Source organism: Scomber scombrus, chromosome 12 (assembly GCF_963691925.1).
Source record: "Scomber scombrus chromosome 12, fScoSco1.1, whole genome shotgun sequence".
NCBI classification, from domain to species: Eukaryota; Metazoa; Chordata; class Actinopteri; order Scombriformes; family Scombridae; genus Scomber; species Scomber scombrus.
The window spans coordinates 27,484,552-27,511,838 of NC_084981.1; the positions used below are offsets into that span (position 1 = coordinate 27,484,552).

Here is a 27,287-nt window from a genome sequence, read left to right on the forward strand (position 1 = left end):
CACCTGTTTCATCATCATTACTGCTGCAGATGTGAATGTTTGTTTTGTACTAACTCACAAGGTCTAATTCAATCTGAAGTCTGGATTTAGTGGATAATAATGAATTATTAATACAAAAGTGCAGTTTAACAGGGTTTCTGCAGGTTTAACCAAGTTATAAGACTTTTTAAAGACATTCTTTAATACCACGTATGCTTCATGGTCAAAGTATAAATAACTTTTATTTTAAATTTCACATTTTGTTATTACTTCCAGGCGGTATATTGCCAATAATATAACTCATAATTACTCATAACTTATGACTGTGATGTGAATAAGCAGGAACAGAAAGAATGCATGAATAGATTAACCAATAATTATAATATAACTAATTCATTAAAAAGGTCTGGAAATGTGGATTTTGCCAGCCAGGTTCGTACTAAAGTCACATTAGATAGATTTTATAACATCACTGGCTAAATTTAAGGCTTTTACAAACCTTATAAGGCCTTTTTCATTTCCTCCAGGTAGCTCCACCTTTAACTTTAGCTGGAAAACAGAGGAAAGTATATTTAATAAACTTAGTGTTGCTCAGCACCAGATGATAACTCCCAAGTTTCCAAATGCAGCCGTTGTCATGGCGAATATGGGACAAATTTGGGTCTGATTTCTAAACATAAACACAGTATATTTCTATCTTTTTGTATTTTTTTACTTTGAATTAACCAATTAAGAGAACAAAGGAGGATTATTTTAACACCAAAACCAACAATTAAATCAAGATATAAAGCCTCTCGTTGATATAGACGGTAGTTTTGGATCAAATGAGAGCAGATTAATATTAAAAAGTCTACTTTGCCATTAAAACTTTGGTCTATTACTTCAAAAACTAAGCATCACCACTTACCATTTCCCACCATATAACAGCTTCAATCGAGCCCATTCACACTTTTTTTTTTTTTTTTTTAAAACAACTTCACACCACGCTCACATCTCAGGTCTGACACAGCCCTAAAGTTTGATTTTATTCATGTTATTTTTAAGTTACACGGTGGAATCAGAGACACAAAAAAGAGCTTTAGGAAAGAAAAAAAAAAACAGCAACCGTTTCCACATCAAATTGGCAGAATGTGTCCCAACAGATCTGTCCCCCAGTCGTGCTTATAATGCATACTAACGTAACCCCTACTGTGAAGTGTACAACGCTTCATTTACTAGATTATTTTTAGTGTGTTCCTGCTACATACTGTAAATGCCACTTCCACTTTATCCTCTATATATATTAGGTTAGAAAGTACAGTTTTTGAATAGTATGCACGATGAGCTTTTTAAAAGACAGAGCCCTGGTGTTAGTGACACATTAGCAGAGGGCTGGCATAAAGGGAGCATGGTTTGTTTGTGTTAAGTGTCTCAATATGTAGCCCTTTGCCATGCCTTGATCGAGAAGAAGAATTAAAAAAAGAAAACAAAAAAGAATAAAGAACAATTCAGACTGCACTTTGTCAGAGTCGTCCCCCGTCTTGTCTGGAGGCCGTCAAAAAAAAAAAAAGGTCCCGCGCTCAACCGCCTGAAAGTATGGAAAGTTCATCATCGACCACAGTTTTACAAATCCAGTGAAATAGTCACCAAGAGTGTTTTTTTTGTTTTTTTTTAATATATATATTTATTTTTTTTATTTATCTTATTGCAGCTCCAGGTTTTTCTTTGACTTTCACAGATCTGAGATGGATATTTTTTCCCCTCCTCCTTTCTTAGTGTGTGTGTGTGTGTGTTGAATGGAGGAACTGGTTACTTTTAAATGCTCCTATTTATTTATTTATTAAGTTAAGAAATACTAACACGTTTAAATCTAACGGCGGAGTGTAAGGTGTAAAGGTGGTGAACGCCCCTTTTTTTCCCAGCTGCTGTTAAAGGTGCCTTTTTTTTTTGGGAGCAAGGCACGGTTTCCTCCCTTCCTCCTCTTCTTCCTCCTCTTCCTCTTCCAGCACTACAATAACTGCAACTATTAAAAAAAAAAAATTAGATGCAGAAACTAAAAAAGTGCTGAAACGTCCCTCGATATAAAGATGAAAACTGAACATTTCAGGTTTATTTATTTTTTTAAAGGAGCCAGAAGTCAGAAACTGTTTTTAATATAAATTATATGTCTATCTGGATTGTTCAGTTCTACTTTTTTAAAGGGGAACAAGCAGCACCGACTGGACCTTTAACCTAACCAAGAGAGTTTTTATTAACAGCAGCTGAGGGGAATATGAGCCTGTAGTGTAAAGTACTGTTACTGTAGTGTAGTATTACTGCAGTATTGTTTCATTTAAAGTTTGTTCCCACTGTTATTGTTAAACAACCTTTCTGTTAACCGAGCTGCCGCATAGTCCAGAGCGTCTATCACCCCCCCCCCCTCCCCAAAAAAACACTTAAAATGTCCTTTCCCCCTCCCCTCCCCTTCCCCCATGTTTTAAACACCCAAACACTCTCAAACTTGCAAGCCCTGATACACAATTTTTTCTTCTTCTTTTTTTTCCTTTTTCTTTTTAAGTGTTAACACATTTGGCAAATTGTCATCATCATCATCATCATCAGCATCATCATTGTCGGTCATCATAAAAATAAAACAGAAACATAAACATTTAAAAACAGACGAGTTCAGTTCACATCAAAGTAGAATACAGATATTATATCTTTACCCACAAAAAAGTTCATGTTACGACTAGCTAGAAAAAAAGAAAGAAAACATCACCATGTTATACAAGTGTGTGTATGTGTGTGTGTGTGTGTGTAGTTTTTAGGATGTTTTTCTTTCTATTTATATATGTGTGTATGTGTGTGTATATATATATTATTTATCTATGTATGTATGTGTGTGTAAACTTACATTAACAAGCAATGTGTCTTTCATTATAAACACAGGAATCCTCACCGACCCTCCTCAATAAAAGAAAAAAAAAAAGAAAAAGAAAGAAAGAAAAAAAAGAAAACTACACATCACATCAGATTCATTTTTTGCATTCCCCAAAATAAAAAGCATCCAAATCCACCACATAGAAGTTTGTCAGCTGGCCACTAAAAATCTCAAATCTTTCATCAAAAAACAAAAAGAAAAGAGAAAGAGAGAAAAAAAAAAGGAATATTTTAGTGTCAACTATATATATACTATATATTTATATTTTTGTCCTTTTTTATACCAAATCAAAACATATGGTATATTATGTGTTGCTATGGTTACGGTCCCCTGGCAACATCGTGGAAAAAAAAGTACAATGATTTAAAATAAAGACACTGATCCCCCAACTTCATCCAGCTAAGTGTTTGTTGTGTGTCTGTTTCAGTGCGTCAGAGGCGTCGACACTGTTCTGTTCAAGTTTGTCTAATTTCTAGTACGTTTGTTTGTCGTTGTTGTCGTGCACTGAAACGTCAGCGGGTCTTTTTCTCATGTTCTTTTGGCCGTTTTTAGTGTATTTGTTCAGGTTTTTTTTTTTAAGAGTTTAGTGTGTTACAGGTGCATGTTGTTGTTGTTGTTTGTTTTTTGACAGAATTGTACGTTGAGGCATTGTAGGTGTAGTGTTTAGTTTGTTGTTGTTGTTTTAGTGTGTGTATGTGTGTGTGTGTCTACGTACGGTAGACAGCACGGTAGGCCGTCTCTGTGTGTGTGTGTTTAGTGTGTGTTTATGCGTTAGCGCTGATGCTCTGTTTGTAGACGGCGTGGTAGGCGTTTCGCAGCAGGACGTAGGGGAAACAGGACTCCAGCAAGTCCATCGTCAGGAAGGGAGACTCCTGCACGATCTGAAACACACAACGACACACACACACTGTTAACACTACAGCAGGCGATCAAATTTAATGACTTTTAAGATTTAATAATACAACTGCTGCCACAAAATACGATAAATTAGACTCCTGAGTTTTCTTGAAATTGAAAAAGAGGCGAAAAATATACGCAACCATAGACTGTATATAAAAATGGACGTAACATCCGTGACGTCACCCATTGGTTTGTGGACTGCTGCTTGGAAGCGAATAGTTTCGGATCTGAGCAGCGCCATCTTGAAAATTTCAGGTGCATGCCGGGTAAAATAAAAACAGGGATTCTACTTATATGGGCATCAGGAGGAGCATGAGGCGCCCTCCTGAACCTGTGAACCAATCAACCTGTCAATCACGACGTAGCCACGCCCTAATGCATACCCTGCTTTATCGTCACATATAAAATCAGGGAGGCCAAAATGTCCCAAATGAACATCATACTGCATTGAAGAAGGCTTTAAACTAGCGATTGAGACCATAAACACATTTTGAAAACGTTTACTGAGGTTAGAAATCAAGTGAGAAGTTGGTGAATTCTCCATTGACTTGTATAGAGACGGAAGTCCTTTTGACACCAAAACGGTCGCCCCCTGGTGGCCTTTTGATAGAATGCAGTTTTAAGTTACTTCAGCGTTCGCATCATTTCAGAGGACCAGAACTCCCCGCCTGGTATAAATACTAATGTGCCTTCAGTAATAGTAGCATCATGCAGAAAAGTGTCACATGTGACTGTCGTATTCATATATAATATATTATGAGACATATAGTAACACAAAAGCAGGATTTGACTGTTGTAGTGGGTTGAAATGAAATGAGCTCATTTACAACTACAACTAGTGATAAGTTTCATTATAGTTCCAACTACTGATTTTGGAATATATGTTATGTATTAAGGAGAAGTCTAAGGTGCTTTTATTGTGAAGGTCCTGGAAGGGAAGTTCAGGGATGGAGCTGGGCGGTACGACTATAACAGACTGGTTGGTTTATGTTAAATAATATAAACTTAACTCCTACAGTTCCAGACATTTTAACACACTTTTAGAGACTTTGAATATCAAAAACTAAACTTAAGACTTTTTAGGGATCTGCACGGTGACCCTGTAAATAAATATATATGAAAGATTTGACAGGTGATTCTGCTGTGGAGGCATCAGGAGTGTGATTAAATTAAATTAATTGTGTGTTTTGTCTGTCTCACCATGTCCAGCAGCAGGTAGACAGATTCTCTGTTACGTGTCGTCATCTTGTCCGTCTCCTGGCCGATCTTCAACAGGCTGGAGGAGGCCAGCTGCAAACACACACACACACACACACACACACATTAGTGGGTTGTTGTTTTTCGTGTCTACGCTGATCCACGTGAACCCTGTGGTGTTTTTAATCTGATACAAACAGGTTGATATGTGACACCAGGACTCTAAAATGAATCTAAATGGAGACGTTGCGGGTACGTATGGATAATATGAATGCTTTGTGTCCGGTAGAGGAAGCAGAAGCTGATATTGTGACATCACAGTGAACTTTTATACCTTGTTTTTTGTACCAAATTTCAGCTTTTCTTCCAATTTCTCACATTTCCAATCAGGATCTTTGATGTGTGTGCTACAACTGAATGATTATCTTAACCCACTTGTCGTCTTCAAGTCAATTTTTAAGGTATCATTTAATTTAAATGAGGCCTATTGACCATCTATTCCTCAAAATATGTGCAAAACCTGTGGTAATTAGCTGGAATAAAGTTGTCTTTAAAGGTCTTAACACAGAATTGGGTGATAATTTATACCTTTAAGCTTCATAAAGAGTCAAATACCAACAACAGGAGGGTTCAATTAGAAATACTTTAGGAGCTATTCTGCAGTATAACAGCAACATACTGTATGTTCAGTAGAGGAATGAGGGGGGAACATATGTAGATGACCAAAGAATAAAGAATAAAGTGAAATATGTATTGATCTTACAGCCAGGAACTCTTTGAGGCGGTCCTCTATGCTTCCCTTGTGGATGGTGAAGAGAGCCGCAGCGATCTGGTTGATGGCTTTGGCCAGGCAGTGGATGTTGTTACAATGACCTGCAGGGGGCAGCAAACACACACAAACACACACACACACAGTGTTAACAGAAGAACAAGAAGAGACATCATCCAAATTACAAATTACAAAAATCAATTAAATCTGGTTTCATTTCAAAATGTTTAAGATTTTTTTTTAACTGCAGAGAAACTTTAGAGATTTAAACGTCCGAGTTCAAAGAGGAAAAATATGGATTTTATATTAGTGTCTAATGCAGGCGGCAGCTATAATGTGTGTGTGTGTGTGTGTGTGTGTGTGTGTGTGAGATGCATAGAAAGTATCGTAAATATAAAACACAACCGACTAATTACAAGTTGTGGAAATGGTTGGCGTGGCGACGTGTATTAAGATCTGCTGTGGGGGGGGGGGGGGACCAATCACCCCGGCCAACACGCAGTCTGCATACTAAACAATGGCGGAGCCCATTACACCTCATTATCCTTTTCAAATGTCCCTTATTAACAATGGCGGCTTTCATTTCAAGGTAGTTAGGCGGAAACGTCTCGATAATTCATCCTTGAGGGACGATTGTCTGTGATACCTCATCAACAGCCTCATTGAACTACAATCATAATAATAATAATAATAATAATAATAATAATACGTCTCCATTTCAATAAATATCACGTTTATTTATTTAACCGGATAAAATTTGTTTACTGAGATCCGGACAACAAATCAGGTTAAATAGGTCACATTAAAGGGACGTTAAGTTTTTATAAGTATAGGTAATGAGATATGAGATAATAAGGCTCATATAAAAGAATCAATCTGAGGACGTGGGGTCCATTCCATTTGCATGCAGCACAGTTTCGTGCCATTGATGCAGCAAATTAATGTTTCCTATAATGTTCATGTGTGGTTTTTTTTCTCCTGTGCTGCTTTCAGACTCTGCTGCTTCTCTATGAGCCATTTATTATAGTTTCATTTGATTTAAAAGTGATGAAATTATATTAATATCTTAACTTCTCCAGACTTCATTTCATTATTTTCAGTAAATATTTCATAGATTTGTTTTAATGTTTAATTGTTTTCTGCTTTATATTAGATTCATATGTCCTATGTGAGGATGTTCATAACCAAAATTATCTTAAAACCCAACTCACTTAATATAAAGAAAATATAGGTTATATATATATAAGGGTTGGTAAGATGAACAATTCAAAAATATCTTTAAAAATAGTTTTAAAAGCAGCATCAGGTTTGTTAAAATGTACATTTAGTATTTTTGTTGGTTTTATATCATTTGAAATGACATTTGCAAAAGTAAGACTGAATGCTCCTGAAAATGTCAAATGGTGTAACCACAAAAGAATGATACATATTACATATTTTATCCACCTAGAAAGAAAGAAAGAAAGAAAGAAAGAAAGAAAAAGAAAGAACAAGAAGTTGGAGGCGGAGAGACGGAAAGAAAGAAAGCGTAGGAAAAGAGAAAGAAATAAAAAATAGGAGGGAAGGAAGAAAGAACAAGAAGTAGGAAGAAAGAAAGGAAGGAAGAAAGCAGAGGAAGAAGAGAAGGAAAGAAAGGAAGGAATAAAGAAAGGAAAAAGGAGGAAGAAGAGAAAGAAAGAACAAGAAGTAGGAGGAGAGAGGAAGAAAGGAGGAAAGAAAGAAAGAAAGAAAAGGTAGGAAGAAGAAAAAGAAAGAACAAGAAGTTGGAGGCGGAGAGAAAGAAAGAAAGAAAGAGTAGGAAAAGAGAAAGAAATAAAAAGTAGGAGGGAAGGAAGAAAGAAAGGAAGGAAGAAGAGAAGGAAAGAACAAGAAGTAGGAGGAGAGAGGAAGAAAGGAGGAAAGAAAGAAAACTGATTCCCCAGAGTAAATGTAATATTTAGAACAATTGTATTCCATTACCTTCATTTAATATAAAGTTATAATGTAAGATCATGCCAAACTAGTTGATATGGTGTTTTATTGACAATTTACTGTTTTTAAGCAAGTTGAATTATTTGGTACAAAGTTTTTATGGTTACACCACTTAGACATTTTTGCCATAATCCTCTAATATATTCTCTCTAAATGGATTAAAAGCAGAAATTTGATGCTGGGTCCACAAAAAAAGGATGTGTGCAAGTTATTCATACATTTATTTTTACATTTTAACCCCTTAAATTTGACTAAACCACATGGAAACTTCCCATCTTTGATATTTTGGAGGTATTTTTGGCGTCTTACCTTCTATGGCGGGGCTGTACTGTGACATCACGTTGCAGGCCAGAGTCGGCAATGAAACGGCCACGAACACCATCAGCAGACAGGCGATCTTGTACTCCTCCTCCGGACTGATGTTCTCTGCACAGACAGACGAGGACGAGGCGGCGTTAGGAGAAAAGGAACGTGTGCGGGGCTGAAGGGTAAAAAGACGTGCATGTTCTTGCGTCTCACCGCTCTTTTGTGAGGACAGAGCCACCACCAAGGCCGGGTCGATCTCACAGGGTAAACCTGCCGCCGACGACAGCTCGTAGACGTTCATGGCCACCTGGAGATAAAAGATGAAAAAAAAAAAAAAATTGGAGGTTGTTCTGCTTTTTCTTTTAAATGTCTAAATGTATTTTTAGGTGTTGGTTGTACCTTCATGTCCGTCTCTCTGGGAATGTGGTCTTTGAAATCCTCCACTGAACTGACCAGGAAAGGAATATGACAGGATAACACCTGGAGAAGAGATAGAAGAGACACATTTTAAGGATTTTAGACTCATTTTCTGACTATTTTTATTATATATTTTCTTATTTATTCGATCAATCAATTAAAAATGTATTTATATAAGCACTTTTCACACAGGTTAATGTAGCTGATAATAAGACAATAAGTGTAGACATAAAGAAAAAGAACAAAAATCAATGATAAAAATGCAAAGATTTAGGATTTAGAATAAAAAATCATCAAATAAAATAAAATAAACCAGAAAAAATTAAAAAAAATAAGAGACAATAATAGAAATATTCAGTAAAAATGGGTTAAAATAAATGTAAAAAGTAAAGTGAAATAAAAAGGGATAGTTTAATAAAAAGCTAGACTAAAAAAATAGGTTTTTATCTTTTAGTTTATTTGGGTATTTATCAATTTATACATGTTTATTCTACCTGTGTTGCTTCCTTATTGAGTTATGACAGCGTTTCCTCACTTCCTGTTTTTATTGAGTCATTATTTCCTTATTTTAATGTTTGTTTTATTTTTTTTTTCTATGTAAAGTATTTTATGTTACATTAGTTTGTGGGTCAATATAAGGCACGTATAAGGATTTATTTAATATAGATAATAATATAAATATGGGAATATCTATTGCAGTAATTCAAACATTAAGAATGTTGAGTTCACATAAATTCATATTAAAATAGTAAATTAGGTGTTTTATGTGTTTTTCCATCTCAATGAATTAGAACTGACCTTAAAAAAGTCATGTGGTGCGACCGTGATCTATCTTAAAATAAATGAATTTAAGTGTTTAGAAACAAATTATTTGCATGTCTTTTACGTTTTTGTAAATAATAATCTCATATTTATGTTTTTATAATCTCACAGTTGCCTTCTTAAATGTATGTAAGACTTATTTTTCCTGTAAATTGCTTTAAAATGATTTAAAAAATTTAAAAATACAATTCAGTTAAGCATACTGTATCAGTGATTAATATTAAAAGTGATATTTTACTCTGAATTTAATACAGTTATTGGTATTATTGGTCCCACCACATGATATTTTGTCACTTTAAATAACAGAAAAATGACTAATAACTTGTGTTTTTTGAAAAGTTAAAGTGATTACATATAAAGGAAAGGTAGGACATATATATGGTATTTAAAAAAAAATCAATTTAAACCTTTTTCTAACTAAAAAAAAATGCAGTTGGACTGAAAATGTAGGCGTCACGTCATTGACCCATGTATGAACAGTGCTGTACTAATAAAGAGGGATTGTGTTACTGAGGGTCCTGACGTGTGTGTGTGTGTGTGTGTGTGTGTGTGTGTCTTACATCTCTCAGAGCCTCCTGAGCCAGCGAGCGGAAGGACAAGATGACTCCGATGATAGTCATTCTCTTCAAAACACTGTCAACAGCTGCAAAACAAACAAAAACAAAAAAATTCACATTCAGTTCAGAAACACTGTTTAACTCAAAGTTGGAGTCTAACTTTGGACGGATATAACATGTTTTAAATAAAATGCATCGCTATTCTTGCTCGCCATTCACAGTCAAGGGCTTCTGATCTGCTCTTGAACATCCAGCTGGAGATAATTGACTTAATTCAACATAATTCAGATTTGAAGGACGAATTTGCCTCGGTGGGCTCGGACACATTTCTAATCAGCTTCTCTTATCAGGGTAACTCAAGACTGACAGACATGGTTGCATGTTTTGGGGCGGCGACTCGCTTTTTCTGCGATGAGCATCAATGACACTGAAACTGGCAACTGCTCAGGATTTAGAGGATTGTTGTCATCACTACATTAGCTTCAGAGCATCTTGAAGTTGAGAGCTAGCTAGCTTACAGATATGTTTATAAGTGTGCGTCGGTCTTAAAAATACAAATATATACACATGTGAAATAGCAGAAGTCGTGTTTATATGTGAGAGAAGTTTGTGTTTACAGGAGAGTTTCTTGAAAAGGGCCGCCATGTGTTCTGGTTTGTCGAAGCTCGTCCTCATCTGGGTCAAAACCTCCATGTTCTCTACCACCAGTTTCTACACAAAGAGAGACACAAACACACACAATCAGTATTAAATAAAGGGTTTCAAAATCATGTTTATACAGCAGGAAAAGAATGGCATTATAAATATATATAAGTGCTGAGATCATTATTGTTCACATCCCAGAAGAGGTTCATGTTAAAAAAGTTTAAAGACCGTGTAAAGTAAAAATAAATATGTGTTCTGAGTTTGACATACCACAGAAAAGTGTGTTGTTAACCACCCTGCAAAATTTGAATGATTTTTAAAAATCGCCAAATATATGAAATTAGGCTTCAAAGTTGTGTAAAAGTCTGCCTATTTCTCTGCTCCAAAACGCTGTGGGAGTGGCCGCCGAGTACGCTGAAGCCCCGCCCCCTTCCAAATGTCACATGTCAATCAAAGTCACCACCTCTACCAGAAACATGGACGCTAGGTCCGAGAGCTTTCTGCTGCTAACTCAGCTGCTAGCTCGGTGGCTAACTCGGCGGCTAGCTCGGCGGCTAACTCAGCAGCTAGCTTGGCGGCTAACTCGGCGGCTAACTCAGCTGCTAGCTCGGCGGCTAATTCGGCGGCTAACTCAGCTAACTGTAGACTGTAGTAGTAGTAGTGTGCGCTGAATGTATTTATACCTCTACAGCAGCAGGGCGGGTTTATGCCCATTAAATCCAGAGACGGAAATCTTGAAACACAGTTTGTGAAGCCTAGCTCCACAATTAAAATCTAAATGGTTGAAATGCTTTTTACACCTTTTTAAGAAATACATTAATGACCTATTTAATGTGTTTAGAAGAAAATGTCTGAATTCACTTTACACAGTCTTTAAAATGAGCTTATAAGCAGGTTATATAAAGTTCCTGTGATAAACATTAAACCTATATTTTGTGTGTGTGTGTGTGTGTGTGTGTGTGCATGTGTGTACCTTCAGCTCGGCGACCTGTGACGAGATGTGCCACATCAGACTCTCGCTGAGGAACTTCATACCGTACGGACCCAACAGCTCCGACAGTGAACGCATCTCTGAGAAATACAACAAGCACGAATCATCACAACGAGTTCACATTTAAAAGGACTCTAATATTTATTCATTAATAATCTCACATAACATGAAATTTATATGAATTTAAAATGACAATAATATAATGTAACTGTAAATATAATTGATTTACTTTAACTGATTGCTGTATTAATTCATTGTTATTATGTTTGTGTGTGTGTGTGTATGAGTGTAGCTGAGTGTGTGTGTGTGTGTGTGTGTGTAGCTGAGTGTGTGTGTGTGTATGAGTGTAGCTGAGTGTGTGTGTATGAGTGTAGCTGAGTGTGTGTGTGTATGAGTGTAGCTGAGTGTGTGTGTGTGTGTGTGTGAGTGTAGCTGAGTGTGTGAGTGTAGCTGAGTGTGTGTGTGTGTGTGTGTATGCTTGTGTGTGTATGAGTGTAGCTGAGTGTGTGTGTGTGTATGAGTGTAGCTGAGTGTGTGTATGAGTGTGTGTATGAGTGTGTGTGTGTGTGTGTATGAGTGTAGCTGAGTGTGTGTGTGTGTATGAGTGTAGCTGAGTGTGTGTATGAGTGTAGCTGAGTGTGTGTGTGTGTGTGTATGAGTGTAGCTGAGTGTGTGTGTGTGTATGAGTGTAGCTGAGTGTGTGTATGAGTGTGTGTGTGTGTGTGTGTGTATGAGTGTAGCTGAGTGTGTGAGTGTGTGTGTATGAGTGTGTTGTAGTTAAGTATTGTAACACTTAATCACATTACTCATCACTATCTCTTAAAATGCATAAAATGAAATAACGTATTTTTAAAAAAAAAGACAAATAAGATGACATCATGTTTTATGTGATCGTGTGATCAGTGACGAGCATGTTCGTACCGGAGATGTCAGAGTATTCCTCGGCGTTGAAGGTGAGCTCGTTCTCTGTGGGAAGGTTGACGAAGGCCTTCATGGCGGGGAAGTAAGCGATGTGTCCGTTACTGACCTGACGGAGCAACGTCTCCAAGTACCTACACACACACACACGAAAAAGTAATGAGTGGTACTTTTTAGTTTTAAGGTGGTATTGCTAACCCAGGTTGTTATGCTCCTAGAAAATGTGTTTGATTCTAGAAAACACAATTCTGTGTGATTAGTTTATTTTTGTAACCATAGCAACATAGAAGCAGTGCATGCTGGGAGACAGACAGGAAGTAAATTCATCATGCGGCCATCAGCTACAGTTGTGTGAGCACAGTCATCAGCTCTTCAGTTAATATGCTATTCTTCCTCCCTCGTTGCTAAGGCAACGTCTGTGAGTATTATTCATTATAAAGCTATTTTGAGTTTATGTGGATATGATATTGAGACTGCTGAGATGCTAATTGTGTTGCTAAGCTAAGTTAGCTCTATGTATTTGGTTGCACTGCTAGGATAGCTAAGCCATGCTATTTACCAGATACTGTTGTGACGTTTGGTTTGTTTAATGATGCAGACACTTTTTTTGTATTGTGTTTATAGTTTCACAAGATTCCCAGTAAAACTTCATGGAAATTCATCATCTGTGTCCTGGAGTGTTTTGGGAGTGTTTAAACTGAGACGGAAACATAGCCCATGATACAGGTCTTTAATTCAGGACTCCTCATCTCACTCCTATAAATCCCAATGTAGAAATGTATTTTAAGGTGGTATTTGGACCTAGTAGTCCAGGTTGATCGGCTAATATTTATTTTATTTAACCATTTATGTTAAAGTATCTACTTCATTTGTCTATCTTTTATCAGTTTTACCCAGTCATTACTGTAACTGATTATAATTCCTGTAATAATAAAAACTGAACAGGTCTTGCTTCATCAAATTGGTAAATAATTCGACTGTTTCCTCAGTCCAGTCTTACCAGTTTGTGTACAGACTGGTGATGGTGGGCTCTCCGTGGCTGTCCAGGTGCTGCGTCTGCTGCAGGAGGACGTTGTTGAAGACTCGGGTGATGTCGATGGTGACGTAGTTCTCTATGGACTGCAGCACCGTCATGTAGGCGCGGACGCTGGTCAGCAGCTCGCTGGGCTTGGCTATCTCCTGAGTAGCCTGGTTGTACATGGTCATCCCCACTATAGACCTAAACACAGAGAGGGGAGAGGGCAGGGGGGTTCAGTCATAGATTAACCGAAAACAGAAAGTACAATACGGATAATCTGATGATCTTTTTTATCCCTTCTTTTTGGTGTTGTGACTCTTTTGTAGAGGCCATCTTTTAATCTCTTCTTGCATGTTTTATGCTCTATTTTAGTCTAACTTCTTTATTTTCTTTCTCCCTTTCTATTTGGGTTGTTTAGTTTTGTTAAATTGTATGTTTTGATGTTTCTATTTTTTTTTTATACTATAATTGGGTTTTATTTATTTATGTTTTTTTTATTTATTTGTATGTTTTTATGCTTCCAATTCTTACCGTTAAATGTTTGTTTTTATGTAAAAGCACATTGAGTTGCACCTAGGTATGAAATGCACTATATAAATAAAAGCTGCCTTGCCTTTAATGTATAGTACTGAGCAATATCAGTATTTCAGTCAGTTCAATTGTGCAATATCACACTTAGGTGTATTATCATTGCACCAATATTCCTCTTAACATACTGTCACTGTTTTATTTCACCCTATTGTTCATATTGCTTGTTTCTACTTATCATTTATTGTTTTTTTATTGATGCTCTTTCTATTTTTTGCAGCTCTAACACTTTAGATTTCCCCCTCGTGGGACTAATAATATTATTTTATATCTTTCCTGTCTAAGTTTTCCTCTTCAACATACTATTTACTATCTACTATTAAATCACAGACTCTAGTTTTTACATTGCTTGCAGATGGCTGGCTGTAACTGAAGTGTGTGTGTTTGTGTAGTTGTGTGTGTGTGTGTTTACTTGGTAAATCGGATCTCGAGGTGCGAGGTGAGGTACTCTCTGGGTGTGAACGTGTGCTCCCAGACCACCAAGTTGGGAACGTAGTTGATGGAGAAGCAGAGTTCAGATAATGCTGTGTGGAGTTTATCCAGACTGGAAGAAGAAAAGAAAAGAAAAAAAAAAAGTCAAAATAAAGACATGATAAAACTTTTAATGATATGTTATCCTCACTATCTTCCATATGCATGAGTACTTTCTACTTAAAGAATAAGCCCAAACTCTTTGTGAAGGATGGTATCACCCAGTGAAACGATGCGGCTTATTAAACATGCTTTTATTTGTTCGTCTACAGCACCGAGGAACAGGAGATATCACACACAAATCTTGTAAGTAAGGATGAGTTTGCTGTTGTAAATCAGATTGGAACGACAATAAGAAAGAAATATAGTAAAACTCAGCAGCCTTTAAGTGATAAAACCTCTCACACGTATGGTAAACAGGGAGGATAACAACATTTTAGAGTGCAAAATAACAACAGTGTGATTCAATATATGATGAATTATTTATGAAAGAATAAAAAGAGACAAAGAACAAGAAGAGGAGACATTACAAAGAGAGAGATAGTGTATTTTTTTGGTTGTTTCTGTACTAACTTGGTGACCAGTAGTCTGTTCTTCCTCATGCTCTCCACTCCTGGTTTCTCTCTCTCCGGCTCGCCTTTCTTCCCCGTCGCCTTCTTACTCTTCTTGTTCACGGCTTGGCTGATGGTTTTCGCACAGTGCTTGGGAAGCAGCTGAAAAGAGACAGAAAGAGAGAGAAGGTTAAAAAAAAAAGATGGAGAAAGATTATTCATGGCAGGACACTTTTTATATTTAAGAAGCAGACAGCCAGCCGACAGGTAGAGATAAACTTTAAGAAGCTTTTAATCAACCGAGGAATCGCAACATTAATGTGACAGCACGTCATATTATGCAACCGGTATAAACGGTCAGGTGTTTCTGGGGAGAGCGTGTTCGTATCCTGACTCATAGTTTAACTTCTTCAAGCCTTCAAAGTTTCTTCTTTTTTGTGATATTTGGGATTTATGGACAGTTTTTAATCCCAAAGCCATCAGTATAATGAACTCTGAACTTAAAACAAACCCCCAGGAACACATCACAACTTAATGTGCAATCATTTATTTATTATTATGTGCAATAATCCTATTTTAACTGCATACGCTGGCAATGAATGAGTGCATGGTAAGTTTTGCTGTGCAGATGAGAGTATGAGTACAATCAATGGATGCATTTATTTATTTATTTAAATATTTGAGCCTGAATTTCGTTGCATGTTTTATACAACGACAATAAAAAATCCAATCTTATTTAATATTTGCCGTATTATTTTGCTTCTTAATTCATGTAACAGGTTCTGCAAACATGTGTCATTTAGATTAAGGTATCACAGATATTCATATTTTGTGCTGGTTGTAATGAAGCTTAGTGAAAGTTCAGTCAGGAAGACTCTAAAACATAAAGGCGTAACTGGTAACTTCTGCCTCCTTCAAGCATGCTCATCTATTACCTAGATTTCAATTGTTACCAGTCACCTGTCAAATCTCAGCAACCAATAGCAAAACGCCACACTTCAGCCTTTAGCCTATCATCTAGTAGCGGTCCGTTTAAATGTGCCTCTCTCTCTTTGCTTCAGTCCTGTCATACAGCTGTTCCTGCGCCCCATCACCTCCCCATCTCCGCCATTCTCTACAGGATCTGCAGTCTATTCCCATCTGCCATTTTCTCTTAAGACTCATCAGCAATCACCATCACCAGTGTCTGGACTTCATGGGGGATCTACATATATATATATATACATATATATATGCAGCCGTTCAGAGATGATTCCTCATGGAGTTCAAGCACCAAAGACTTTATCATTACTAAGATTTTGTTCATTACATATTTACAATAAATATCTTTCTATTCACTTGTCTCTCCTGATTGAAATATATTCTATTCAGACAAATAACAGCCTGTGTAAAAGCATGCATGTTATGATCTATTAAGGAAAAGTGGGAAAAATACTTTTATTGTGAAGGTCCTAAAAGGGAAGTACAGTATTGGGCTGCTGGATAACCACAAACGTTTTTTTATCTCACAGACTGGTTCATTCACATATTGGCTCCTACCTGGTCGCTGAGTGTACATTGTTCAGTGCAGATGTCAGTTATCAGGTTTCGGGCCTGTTTGGCCATTTCATCCAGAAACATGTTGCACAACGACAGGCTTCGATCCCCTATGTGGTGACGCTGGAGGAGAAGACACATAAAAAAGAGAAATGAGTGTTATGCTTCATGTGTGAACAATGTAAATCTATAATCTTAGTTAATGGAGATGGATGAACAATAATGAACTATAACTATATGTGTGTAGGAATATACATGGATGTATGTGTGTGGGTTTTTTGTATATAAATGTGTGTATATATGTACATAGAAAAATATATTTTGTGTGTCATATTTTTTTAATGTTTTATCTTGCCTATATAAAAAACGTGAAAAATGATTTATAAATAAAATTAACTTAGTAGCCCTACTGGTTTCTTATATGTTTTTAATGTGGTATAAACATGTGTGTAAAGCACGGTGTGTGTGTGTGTGTGTGTAGCTGAGTGTGTATGTGTGTGTGTATGAGTGTAGCTGAGTGTGTGTGTGTATGTGTGTAGCTGAGTGTGTGCATGTGTGTGCATGTGTGTGTGTGTGTGTGTGTATGTATGAGTGTAGCTGAGTGTGTGTGTGTATGTGTGTAGCTGAGTGTGTGCATGTGTGTGTGTGTGTGTGTATGAGTGTATCTGAGTGTGTGTGTGTGTGTATGAGTGTAGTTGAGTGTGTGCATGCGTGTGTGTGTATGTGTGTGTATGAGTGTAGCTTAGTGTGTGCATGCGTGTGTGTGTGTATGAGTGTAGCTGAGTGTGTGTGTATGAATGAGTGTAGCTGAGTGTGTGTGTGTGTGTGTGTGTGTGTGTGTGTGTGTGTGTGTGTGTGTGTATGTATGCATGTATGTATGAGTGTAGCTGAGTGTGTATGAGTGTGTGTGTGTGTGTGTGTGTATGAGTGTGTGCGTGTGTGTGTGTGTGCGTGTGCGTGTGTGTGTGTATGTGTGTGTGTGTGAGTGTGTCTGTGTGTGTGCATGCGTGCTCACCTCCTCGGGACAAAGCTCGTGTGTGCAGGACATGAAGTGTGTGCAAAGCAAAGGGAAGCAGATGGAGTGTCGGCTCTGGGAGGGAAGCTCCAAACACTGCTGGAACATCTTCTCAAATGCACGGCTGTAGAAGCTACAACACAAATAACCATAATAATTAAAGTTAAAATATCTTTACATTTCAAAGTTTGATGCAGCACCACCTCGGACTCTTCATTTCCACAATAATCTGCATTTTATTGGCAATATTTAAATATTTAATGAAGTTTTGTATACAGTAGATATGATAATAGTAACTATGCACCTTCACAAAACAATGCTGCCTTATTTGCATATATAAAAATAGTTAATAGGTAGGTATGGTTGTGTGTCTCCCTCACCAGAAAATGGACAGGTCTGATGTCTCCACCAGCATTTCCACCAGCGAGTCCACCATCTTTGTGTGGAAGATGATAGTGTTCATCATTTTACCGAGCTCCTTGTGATCAGCTATGCCGAGACTGGCTTTAGAGACGCTGGTGTAGGCCTGCAGAGAGGAACGAGCGTTATAAAGTATGAAGACGTCATTCAGTTTTTAGATTTGAATGTGTTAGAAAAGCTGGTTCAGTGGTGCCATTCAGTCCTTTTAAATAGTATCTATCCTCATCTTTCTATTTAACAATGCCTAGACTGCAACAAAATGTGTCTCAGTAGTCCTGAAAGATCATTTTTTCTACAGTAACACACTTTTTTAACAGCTTCTTCTCTGCCACAGTGAGACTACCTCACATTATATCATACTATATTTATTTTATTATATTATATTGTCTTCTGGGCCTGTGCAATATACTGTACCTATGCTTACAACAATGCTCTAACGTTCCTTTTACACAGGGTTTTCATGCACTTTTTTTATGTCTAGAGTATGTGTATGTGCTTTATGAATGTGTCTTTCTTGTGTGTCTTTTTAAATTTTGTCTTGACTCTTGAATTGTTAAATAAAGTTTTTTGAATCTTGAATCTTGAATCTTGGAACAAACATCTCTGTGCTCACCTGCAGTCTGAACCAGTCCAGTCTCATTCCTCTGAAGTCAAACACCTCTCCGTCCTCCACTGGAAAAAAACACAGTCTTTAAATCATCTTTAAAAACACCTACAAACTGAAATATACACGTTGCATTGAAAGATTGAAATCAGCTCTACTTTTATCTATCCTGCCTGTTATCTTACAGCAGTTAAGTTCACCTTGTTTGACACTGAGGGAAGTCATAGTGTTCACAAATGAAGACATGATTATCGACTCATCCTCCGGACACACAGACAGGTTCTGCCAGACAAACACAGGATAGAAAAGACGTTTAGTGTGCTGTCATCATCATCATCATCATCATGAATTTATGTTTCTACCAAGTCAATAATGTTCCAGCAAATTTTAAAAATGTAGTTTCTAGCTTTTTAAACTTTCTTTTTTTTCATTTGAGGATTAAAAAACTGACTAAATACTGCAAATCACTGAGAAACAAGAAGAAAATGAGACAAAGATAATTATTAACCAATCAAAAGTTCCTAATTTGCAACAAAACATATAAATAGGCTCGTATTAAAATGACTGTCCTTAAATATTTATAACTGAATTTCTGTTGCTAAGAGATAATAAAGAGTATTGTAAGTTTTGCATGATTTTTTAATGTTTTAATATCACACAGTTGAGATTTTTGGCACAGCGAAAAATTAAGTTTTGGAAAGTATTATATTTTGTAAGCCAATCTGTTTATGTTAATATGATTATGTATTATAAAATTAAAGCATCTCATTACTGCTACGGTCGAATTACGGTTGAACTGACACAAACTAATCATAAAAAGTTTTATTAAAAGTAGAACTAAATGTCAGTACTTATCAGTGAGAGTTTAATGAGTTTAGATTTTGAATATTTAAGCTTGGGAGTTTTGTTTTTTTTAACTTTGGTGCATTACATGTGTTCATACCTGCACCAGTTCATTCAGCACCACAGCATCAAAGCCGGACAGGTACTGGACGTAATATCGCTGCATCACCGGTCCGTACTTCCTCACGTGAGCTCGGAGTTCTTCCATGTAGAAGATCAACTCTGCTATGTGTCTGGAAAAAAACACACAAACACACACACGTTAAAAGACAGGCAGACAAGCCGAGGACGTGATGATTGTGTGTGTTGATGCAGGTGTGTGTGTGTGTGTGTGTGTGTGTGTGTGTGTGTGTGTGTGTGTGTGTGTGCGTACTTGTCTATGAAGTCGTCTGTGCTTTTCTTCTGGATGTTGTCGGCGTGTCGAAGCAGCCAGATGATCTCGTCACGGGCGAACGACAGCGCCATGAACACAAATAACGCCTGGCAGCACGGAAAAGAGGCAGGAATAGGAAAAAAAATATGGAGATAAGTCGAGGAGGCAGACACAGATTTAAAGAGAGAAGGAAATGTCAAAAACACTCCCCTGAATATTTCCCTGATAAATTACCAACAGCAGCTGGCAGCAACCAAATTCTCCCAGTCTCTGAACCAAATATGCAATATGTTTACAGAGTCAGTCTGGCATAGCAAATATAATCTGCTATACATTCATAGAGGGTCGCCATCTGGCCACTGGAACTTATAGGGGCTTTTTAAGGTGGCAAAATCTGTCTATCCTTATAAACTGATAAGCATTTGTAGCATTATTTAAGGTGGTATTGTATGTAAAAAAAGGTTTAGTCACTCTAAATAACGCTGAGTCATAATTTAAGGTTATTTAAGTTGGAGTTTGTAATGTTTTAAGGTGGTTTTAGTGATACAGATTGGTCAGTTAAGACAAAGCAGCAACAATGAGCATTTCTCTTGAGTCATTTTGGTCTCAATTGCTAAATTCAGGCCCTCTAATAAGTGTGCTGGTGGTCATTTGCTGCAGTATTTTGTAAGTTTAATGTTACTTGTTGTTGATAGCCACCCTGTTAGCACAAATTTAGCTAAAGTTGCTACTCTGGGCTTCAAACTGGCTCCAGTGCAAACCAATGGTTGATATCAAACCTGGCAGGTTATAAAGGTTATAGTTAAGACAGCAGCCAACTCCTTCAGAGCTGGAATTAAGGTATTTTAAAGGTGGTATTCTGTATTACCTTTGGACCTAGTAGTCCAGGTTGGTCGGCTAAGACGGTCACCAACTCCTTTAGAGCTGGACTGAGGAATGAAATGCTACTTAAGGTGGTATTTTAATGGTTTGAAGCAGTATTATTCATAAGATCGGGTCACTACAATCAATGTTTTCTAGCAATGACTGCAGCCATCTTCTTTAAAGAGGACCCTGTGGAGCTATTTAAAGTAGTATTTTATAGTTTTAAGGTGGTATAACCTCAGTATAACTAACCCAAGTTTTCTTAATTCATAAAATCCTATAAATCCTAATGTAGAAATGCATTTTAAAGGTGTTATTCTGTATTACCTTTGGACCTAGTAGTCCAGGTTGGTCGGCTAAGACGGTCGCCAACTCCTTCAGAGCCGATCGGAGAAACTTGCGTCTCTCTCTGTGCATGGAGCCTCTGCAGGAAGGCACAGACACACACAGACAGACAGTAAGAGTCAGAGCAGGAGCATCAAAAAACACACACAAGCGTCATGATTAAATAGTATTTTGACACTTTCAGGACAATCCCGCAAGAGGACGAGTAAGAAGTAAGTAAATGACAGTGACAGCAGAAGAATGAGAATGGAGATGAAAGAGGAAGACGGAATAAGTAATGAGGATAAAAGCAGAGATGAGACATAAGGGGCGACAAAAAAAAAAAAAAGGAGAAGAGATACAGGAAGGGGAAAGAATGAATCGGGATAAAGGGAAAAAGAAGGTGACGTGTCTGTGTCAGACTCCGAGGGAGACAGACAAGTAGGTAGCAGAAAAGAGAATAGAGATGTAAGTAAAAGAGACACAAAACGCAGGCAGTGCAATGAATCCTAAAATGTGATTTTCTCTTTTTATTGTGTGTGTGTGTGTGTGTGAGGAATAAAAAAAGGAAAGATGGGATCAAAATTCCAGCTGGGATTCAATGAATGGATTAGTAATAAGATTATGTACATACGCATGAGACAGGGCCTGTTCCTTGCACTCTCTGATGTCATTGATGCGTTTGTTGTACCTAAAATAACACACACAAGGAGAAAAGGTGTTAAAAACAAGAGAAACATACTTCAACTTCTTATTTTAGATTGAAAAATGTCACAAAATGGTGAAAATGTCCTTGTTATAATTTGCCAGAGCACAAAGTTTCAAGTATTGTCCAACAATCAGTCCACAAACAAAAAAGATATTCAACTTATAATGATGTGAAATAAGAGTTTGGGGCATTTAATAGCTTTATAAATTAATAGCTTCAGTATCAGATTGTTTGAATGCTAGTTAACGAGTGTGTGAACGTTAACTTCAAAGTACCATCAGATTAGAATAATTAACCTCTTAGCATCATTTCAATAGTTTAAGCAGGCATTGACTTCATACTTTCTTATGATTCGTACCTGTTATTAATGAAGATGTCTGCTGCTCACTTCTATGGTGCTAATAAGTGAAAACAGCCGCTTGTTATTGGCCACTGTGGTTGTAATATTTTCCATTTTTCTATTTTTTTGTATGTCTGTCGTCTGTTTTGTTGTTCTACTGATTGTATCTTATCACTCCTCTGTTGTGTATGTGAGAAGTTCCCGGATGGTTTACTAGATTCTCCAGAAATGTGGAGTATGCATCAAGAGCTGACTACTCACACTCAAATTACCCAAGATGCAACATAACTTCTGAAAAAACCCCAAAATACAAACGTCACAGATCACCACCTCGGTGGGTTTCAAGTTAGCTAAAGCGAGGGTATGTTCGCTTCCTGTTTTCAAAATAAAAGCACCAATTCTATCGTTATGGTTTTCTTAATAATAAAAGGTAACGGGTGTTTTATTTTGTGAAAATGACCGGAAGTGCGTTACTCGCTACGGCTAACTCCGAATTCGCAGGAACAAAACTTTAAACAGGTGTTATTTGGACAGATTAACGTCACATTGTGGATCTAAAGGGCTACTTTACTTTCCAGCCTAAAAATGTTAGAAATGTCGATAAAGGTATATTTACAGAGTTAGAGCTAAAATGAAATCAGCTGATTTCAGCTCGGGTAGGGACGAAATGCATTGTGGGTTATCGTGTAGTTTACTACAGTGTAAACGGTCTGCTTACTATCTGGTCGTTTAGTGTTTAGTGTGTAGTATAGAAGTATGTAGTATGTAGTATGTAGTATAGAAGTATGTAGTATGAAGTATGTAGTATGCGGTTTCGAACACAGCCTCAGCCTTCAGGTTTATAGCCAACGATCTCTACAGTTCCCGCCACTGGAATAATAATTCACCTCTTAACATTAGATCCATTTAATAATTTTGATTGTTTAAGCAGGCACTTCATTCTCTTCCTAAGAATTGTACCTGCTATCAATGAAGGTGTCATTATTCAGATCTACTGCTTACTGCTATGGTGCTAGTTGGTAAAAAAACATCCACTGTTCATTTTTTATTGGCTACTATGGCTTTACTATGGTTGTAATATGTTTAGTCTGTCACTCCTCTGTTGTCGTGTTATGTTATTTAGGGAAAAGCTGCTAGATGCTGTGTACCACTCACCCTTCAGGTTTATAACCGATAACGATCTCTACAGTTCCCGCCATCTCTGACAGGCATTTGAGAGCAGCATTGGTTTTTATTTATATTTACTCTTTTATCCTTTTAGTCACACAATATTGATACTAGATCACAGGATAGGTCGTTGCTCTACACTCTATTAGTCTGGACTGAAATAGGAAAAATGTATTTCTCTTATAATCCAATTTACACTTGAAATAATCTGCAAAAAAGCTCTTAAAATGAGATTGTTTACCTCCACTACAGCTGTTCAACGGCCTTGTTTTACTCCACTGCAAATGTTTTTAACTTCATTGCAATTTTATCTGTTTACATGTATTTATTCATAGTTTTATCTTCTTCTATTAACCTATATAAAGGTAAATAAAGGTTAATGTGTTGGTACCACCTTGAAAACTAGACGTTGCCTCTCAATGCATTCATCCTGAGTGCAGGAAGCTGAACATTTGCACTATCATAACTTATACAGAACTTATGCTACTACTTCTAGTCATACTCAGTAAATTCCTACATTGCACATTTCTTTTTATATCTTATCTTTTACTGGCTATCTTTATATCTTTATATGTCAATATGTTTACTTTAGAATAGGGAAATGTCTTTATCTGTTGCCTGTGCACTTTATGTTTCACCGTGGGAGAGTGGGAGACGTACTCTCCATTCCTTATAGGTCTTAACTCATCCATGATGCACTGAGCTCCTCTCTCCTCCTCTCTCTCTCTCTCTATCCATCCATCTATATCCAATAACATTCAAGTACTATTAATGCATTCAATAACCTAAACTTCTTCCTCAGAGTTGTCTGTGCTTTCTCATCTCACAGGTAATCTGGGCCTGTAGACGTCCGGATGACAGATGCCAGTCCCGGACCTTCTAGCTTCAATGTTGATTTTCTATGTGCTTCTCTCTCTCTCCTATTCTTCCTCTCTCTCCCCTCTACCCCAACCGGTCGAGGCAGATGTTCTCCCACTTTGAGCCTGGTTCTGAGGTCTCTTCCTGTTAAAAGGGAGTTTTTTCTTGCCATTGTCGCTAAGTGCTGCTCATGTGGGAATGTTGGATCTCTTTAAAATTAAAACCTGAAGAGTACGGTTTAGAACCTGCTCTATGTGTAAAGTGCCTTGAGATGACTTTGTTGTGATTTGGCGCTATACAAATAAAGATTGATTGATTAACATGTGAAGAATTGACATTAAAGCCAATTTGACTTTTGACTTTAACAAATCAATGTGTCTGTCTACATGTGTCTACACTCTATTAGATGCTTCTTTTTTTTTTTTTTTTTACCCTCTGATGTTGACGAACAGGTCCTCTGCTGCCTTGTGGATGTGGAAGACTTCATCCCTGAACAGACAGAGGCAGGTGGAGCTCTGCAGAGCCAGCTTCCACAAAGACAACGCTGCTGCGTCGCTGTTCAGCACCGCGTGGCAAAGGATGAATCCAACTGGAGGGAGAGCAGGGAGAGAAATGTATGACTGAGTGCCATCAGGAGGCAGAAGAGAGACTATTATTATTATCAGTGGAAACTCATTTAAATGGACGATAAAAGCTCTAAATCCTTATTTCAGTACTTACAAACAATCCATTTCTCCATTGCGTCCAGCGACAGGTATTCACATGGCATCTAAATAACAGAGACATTCATTCACTCAATGCTTTATACTGAAGGATTAGAATATTTTTCATGTAATTTCAGCCACTTTGGTGCAGTCGTAATCATACTAACAGTGTCGGACTGTGCAGGATTGAGCATGGTGGAAGGAGCTGAGATGAGAGAGAGCAGCTGTGCGTTCCTCCACTGGTCAGCGGACAGATTCCTCCTGGGATAAACCATCTGAAGACTGACCAACGCATCTGACAGGGACTGCGGAGGAGGAGGAGGAGAAGAGAGAGAGATGAGGAGAGAGAGAAAAGCTAATAATAAACTCATTTCACAACATTTAATTAAAATGCCCGAGGAAATCAGGTCGGCTGAATCTCTTTTAAATCTCCTCTTAAAACAAACTTTTATCTGAGAGTCTTTCCTGATTTTATTTGAGTTTTAAATTCTCCTGGTTTACGAAGCACTTAAATGATTTAGGGCCAAAACTACATTATGAACCATCCAGACCTCTCAGTTAATCTGCTTTCTGTCCTCAGAGTCAAACCAAACATGGAGAGGCAGCGTATTTAAGCTTTTTATTAAATCAAAAAAATTAAAAATATATCTCACACTGCACTGTAACTTCTTCTTCTCCTGTTTTTATGTCTTTACTCTATTTTAGCTTCATTTTAATTCCAATTTAACACTTTTAATCATATTTAAATGTCTTTTTTATTTTACCAAGTGTTGCTTTTATATCCTGTCTTGATGCATTTTATGTTTTATATAAAGCACTTTTAATTGCTTTGTTGTTGAAATGTGATATACGAAAACATTTACCTTGCTTTAAACTGCTTTAACCTTTATCCTACATTGAATTGTTTTAATTAGTTTCCTTTTTTATATGTAATTATTTCACAATTTGTGTGTTTTGCTCCCTCATGAAGCACTTTGTAACTTACATTTTTGGAAAGTGCTCTATAAATAAAGTTTATTATGATTATGAATAATTATAAAATAGTACAGGAACAGAATCTGTTTAAAAAAAGCCAAATTAAATGTCACTTCATCAGAATCTCAACCTGACTTTATGTCCTCTGTTAGTATATTTTCCTGTCACATAACAACATGCATCATATTTCTATTCACCACGCGAGCTGCATAAACAACTGGAGGCGTCGAGACTCTGTCACCATTTTACTTTCGGTTTAATTAAGTAGATATTTCAGCTCCCAGGTGCAGACCCATCTAAATGTGGCACTTGCTATGGCAACTGTGCTTCAGCCAAGACGGAGATGAAAATCTATTTTATACACACACACACTGCAGATCATTCTCTAAACAAGCACGAGTATTTAGAGCTTCACTTGATGCTATTTTAATGAGACAGTCAGAATTTATGTAAGAGAAAGCGTAGGCTATGAGAAATCATTTTTTTTAAAAAGGGGGGCAGAGAGACTAAGCTAAATGCTACATTAACTGCAGCAGCTCTACGAACCTTTCCGTGTGGAACAAACTCCTCCATCATCTTCTTCAGAGGGTTTTCATAATCCACGATCATCTGGCCCAATCTGGGGTACTCTCGGTCACTAAAACACACAAACAGGAACAAGTTGGATCCATGAATCACCTTTTAAAGTAATTTTTTTTTTAGACTGTATATGATAATATGTCAAATAGGCTGTTGTGTGTGTAATAAAGTTTTGATCTACAGAGAATACTCAGAGTATAAATCAAGGAGGAGTGTGTATTTTCAGTGCAGGATCTTTTTTTATTTTTATTTTGTGGATTTCTCTTCCTGTGTGTTTTTAGCAGACGGGGAGTTCTGGTCCTCTGAAATGAGGCCAACGCAGAAGTAACTTAAAACTGCATTCTATCAAAAGGCCACCAGGGGGCGACCGTTTTGGTGTCAAAAGGACTTCCGTCTCTATACAAGTCAATGGAGAATTCACCAACTTCTCACTTGATTTCTAACCTCAGTAAACGTTTTCAAAATGTGTTTATGGTCTCAATCACTAGTTTAAAGCCTTCTTCAATGCAGTATGATGTTCATTTGGGACATTTTGGCCTCCCTGATTTTATATGTGACGATAAAGCAGGGTATGCATTAGGGCGTGGCTACGTCGTGATTGACAGGTTGATTGGTTCACAGGTTCAGGAGGGCGCCTCATGCTCCTCCTGATGCCCATATAAGTAGAATCCCTGTTTTTTTTTTAACCAGCATGCACTGGACATTTTCAAGATGGCGCTGCTCAGATCTGAAACTATTGGCTTCCAAGCAGCAGTCCACAAACCAATGGGTGACGTCACGGATGTTACGTCCATTTTATATACAGTCTATGGTTTTTAGTCACCTGGCTCCGTGTGTCATCTCATGAGCGTAGTTGTACAGGCCGATGATAGCTTTCCTCTCCTCAATGCGAGACAGGATTATCATCAGAGTAGTGTAAGTCACAACCAGGTCCAAGTAGTTCTTGGTCAGGTCAAAGTTCACCGTCTGAAAAAAGG

At 37.3% G+C, this 27,287-nt stretch overlaps 1 protein-coding gene across 2 annotated transcripts in view; it reads right to left on the minus strand.

The window, feature by feature from the left end:
* Positions 1–979: 979 nt before the first annotated feature.
* The window catches only part of nckap1 (NCK-associated protein 1), a 48,064-nt gene continuing 21,756 nt past the window's right edge, over positions 980–27,287 (minus strand). For both annotated transcript variants that reach the window (XM_062430455.1, XM_062430454.1), the window contains 27 exons: positions 27,134–27,276; positions 26,278–26,368; positions 24,924–25,061; positions 24,773–24,821; positions 24,485–24,641; positions 21,613–21,669; positions 20,982–21,078; positions 19,791–19,897; positions 19,518–19,650; positions 18,775–18,856; positions 18,584–18,642; positions 17,931–18,076; positions 17,551–17,683; positions 16,539–16,658; positions 15,022–15,161; positions 14,390–14,521; positions 13,372–13,590; positions 12,375–12,505; positions 11,436–11,533; positions 10,435–10,528; positions 9,821–9,903; positions 8,421–8,501; positions 8,235–8,328; positions 8,025–8,141; positions 5,739–5,848; positions 4,979–5,068; positions 980–3,759 (listed from right to left, as the gene is read on the minus strand). In XM_062430455.1, coding sequence (XP_062286439.1) covers positions 3,643–3,759; positions 4,979–5,068; positions 5,739–5,848; positions 8,025–8,141; positions 8,235–8,328; positions 8,421–8,501; positions 9,821–9,903; positions 10,435–10,528; positions 11,436–11,533; positions 12,375–12,505; positions 13,372–13,590; positions 14,390–14,521; positions 15,022–15,161; positions 16,539–16,658; positions 17,551–17,683; positions 17,931–18,076; positions 18,584–18,642; positions 18,775–18,856; positions 19,518–19,650; positions 19,791–19,897; positions 20,982–21,078; positions 21,613–21,669; positions 24,485–24,641; positions 24,773–24,821; positions 24,924–25,061; positions 26,278–26,368; positions 27,134–27,276 — 3,018 coding nt within the window. In that variant the 3' untranslated portion in view covers positions 980–3,642. The remainder of the gene's footprint in view (positions 3,760–4,978; positions 5,069–5,738; positions 5,849–8,024; positions 8,142–8,234; positions 8,329–8,420; positions 8,502–9,820; positions 9,904–10,434; positions 10,529–11,435; positions 11,534–12,374; positions 12,506–13,371; positions 13,591–14,389; positions 14,522–15,021; positions 15,162–16,538; positions 16,659–17,550; positions 17,684–17,930; positions 18,077–18,583; positions 18,643–18,774; positions 18,857–19,517; positions 19,651–19,790; positions 19,898–20,981; positions 21,079–21,612; positions 21,670–24,484; positions 24,642–24,772; positions 24,822–24,923; positions 25,062–26,277; positions 26,369–27,133; positions 27,277–27,287) is intronic.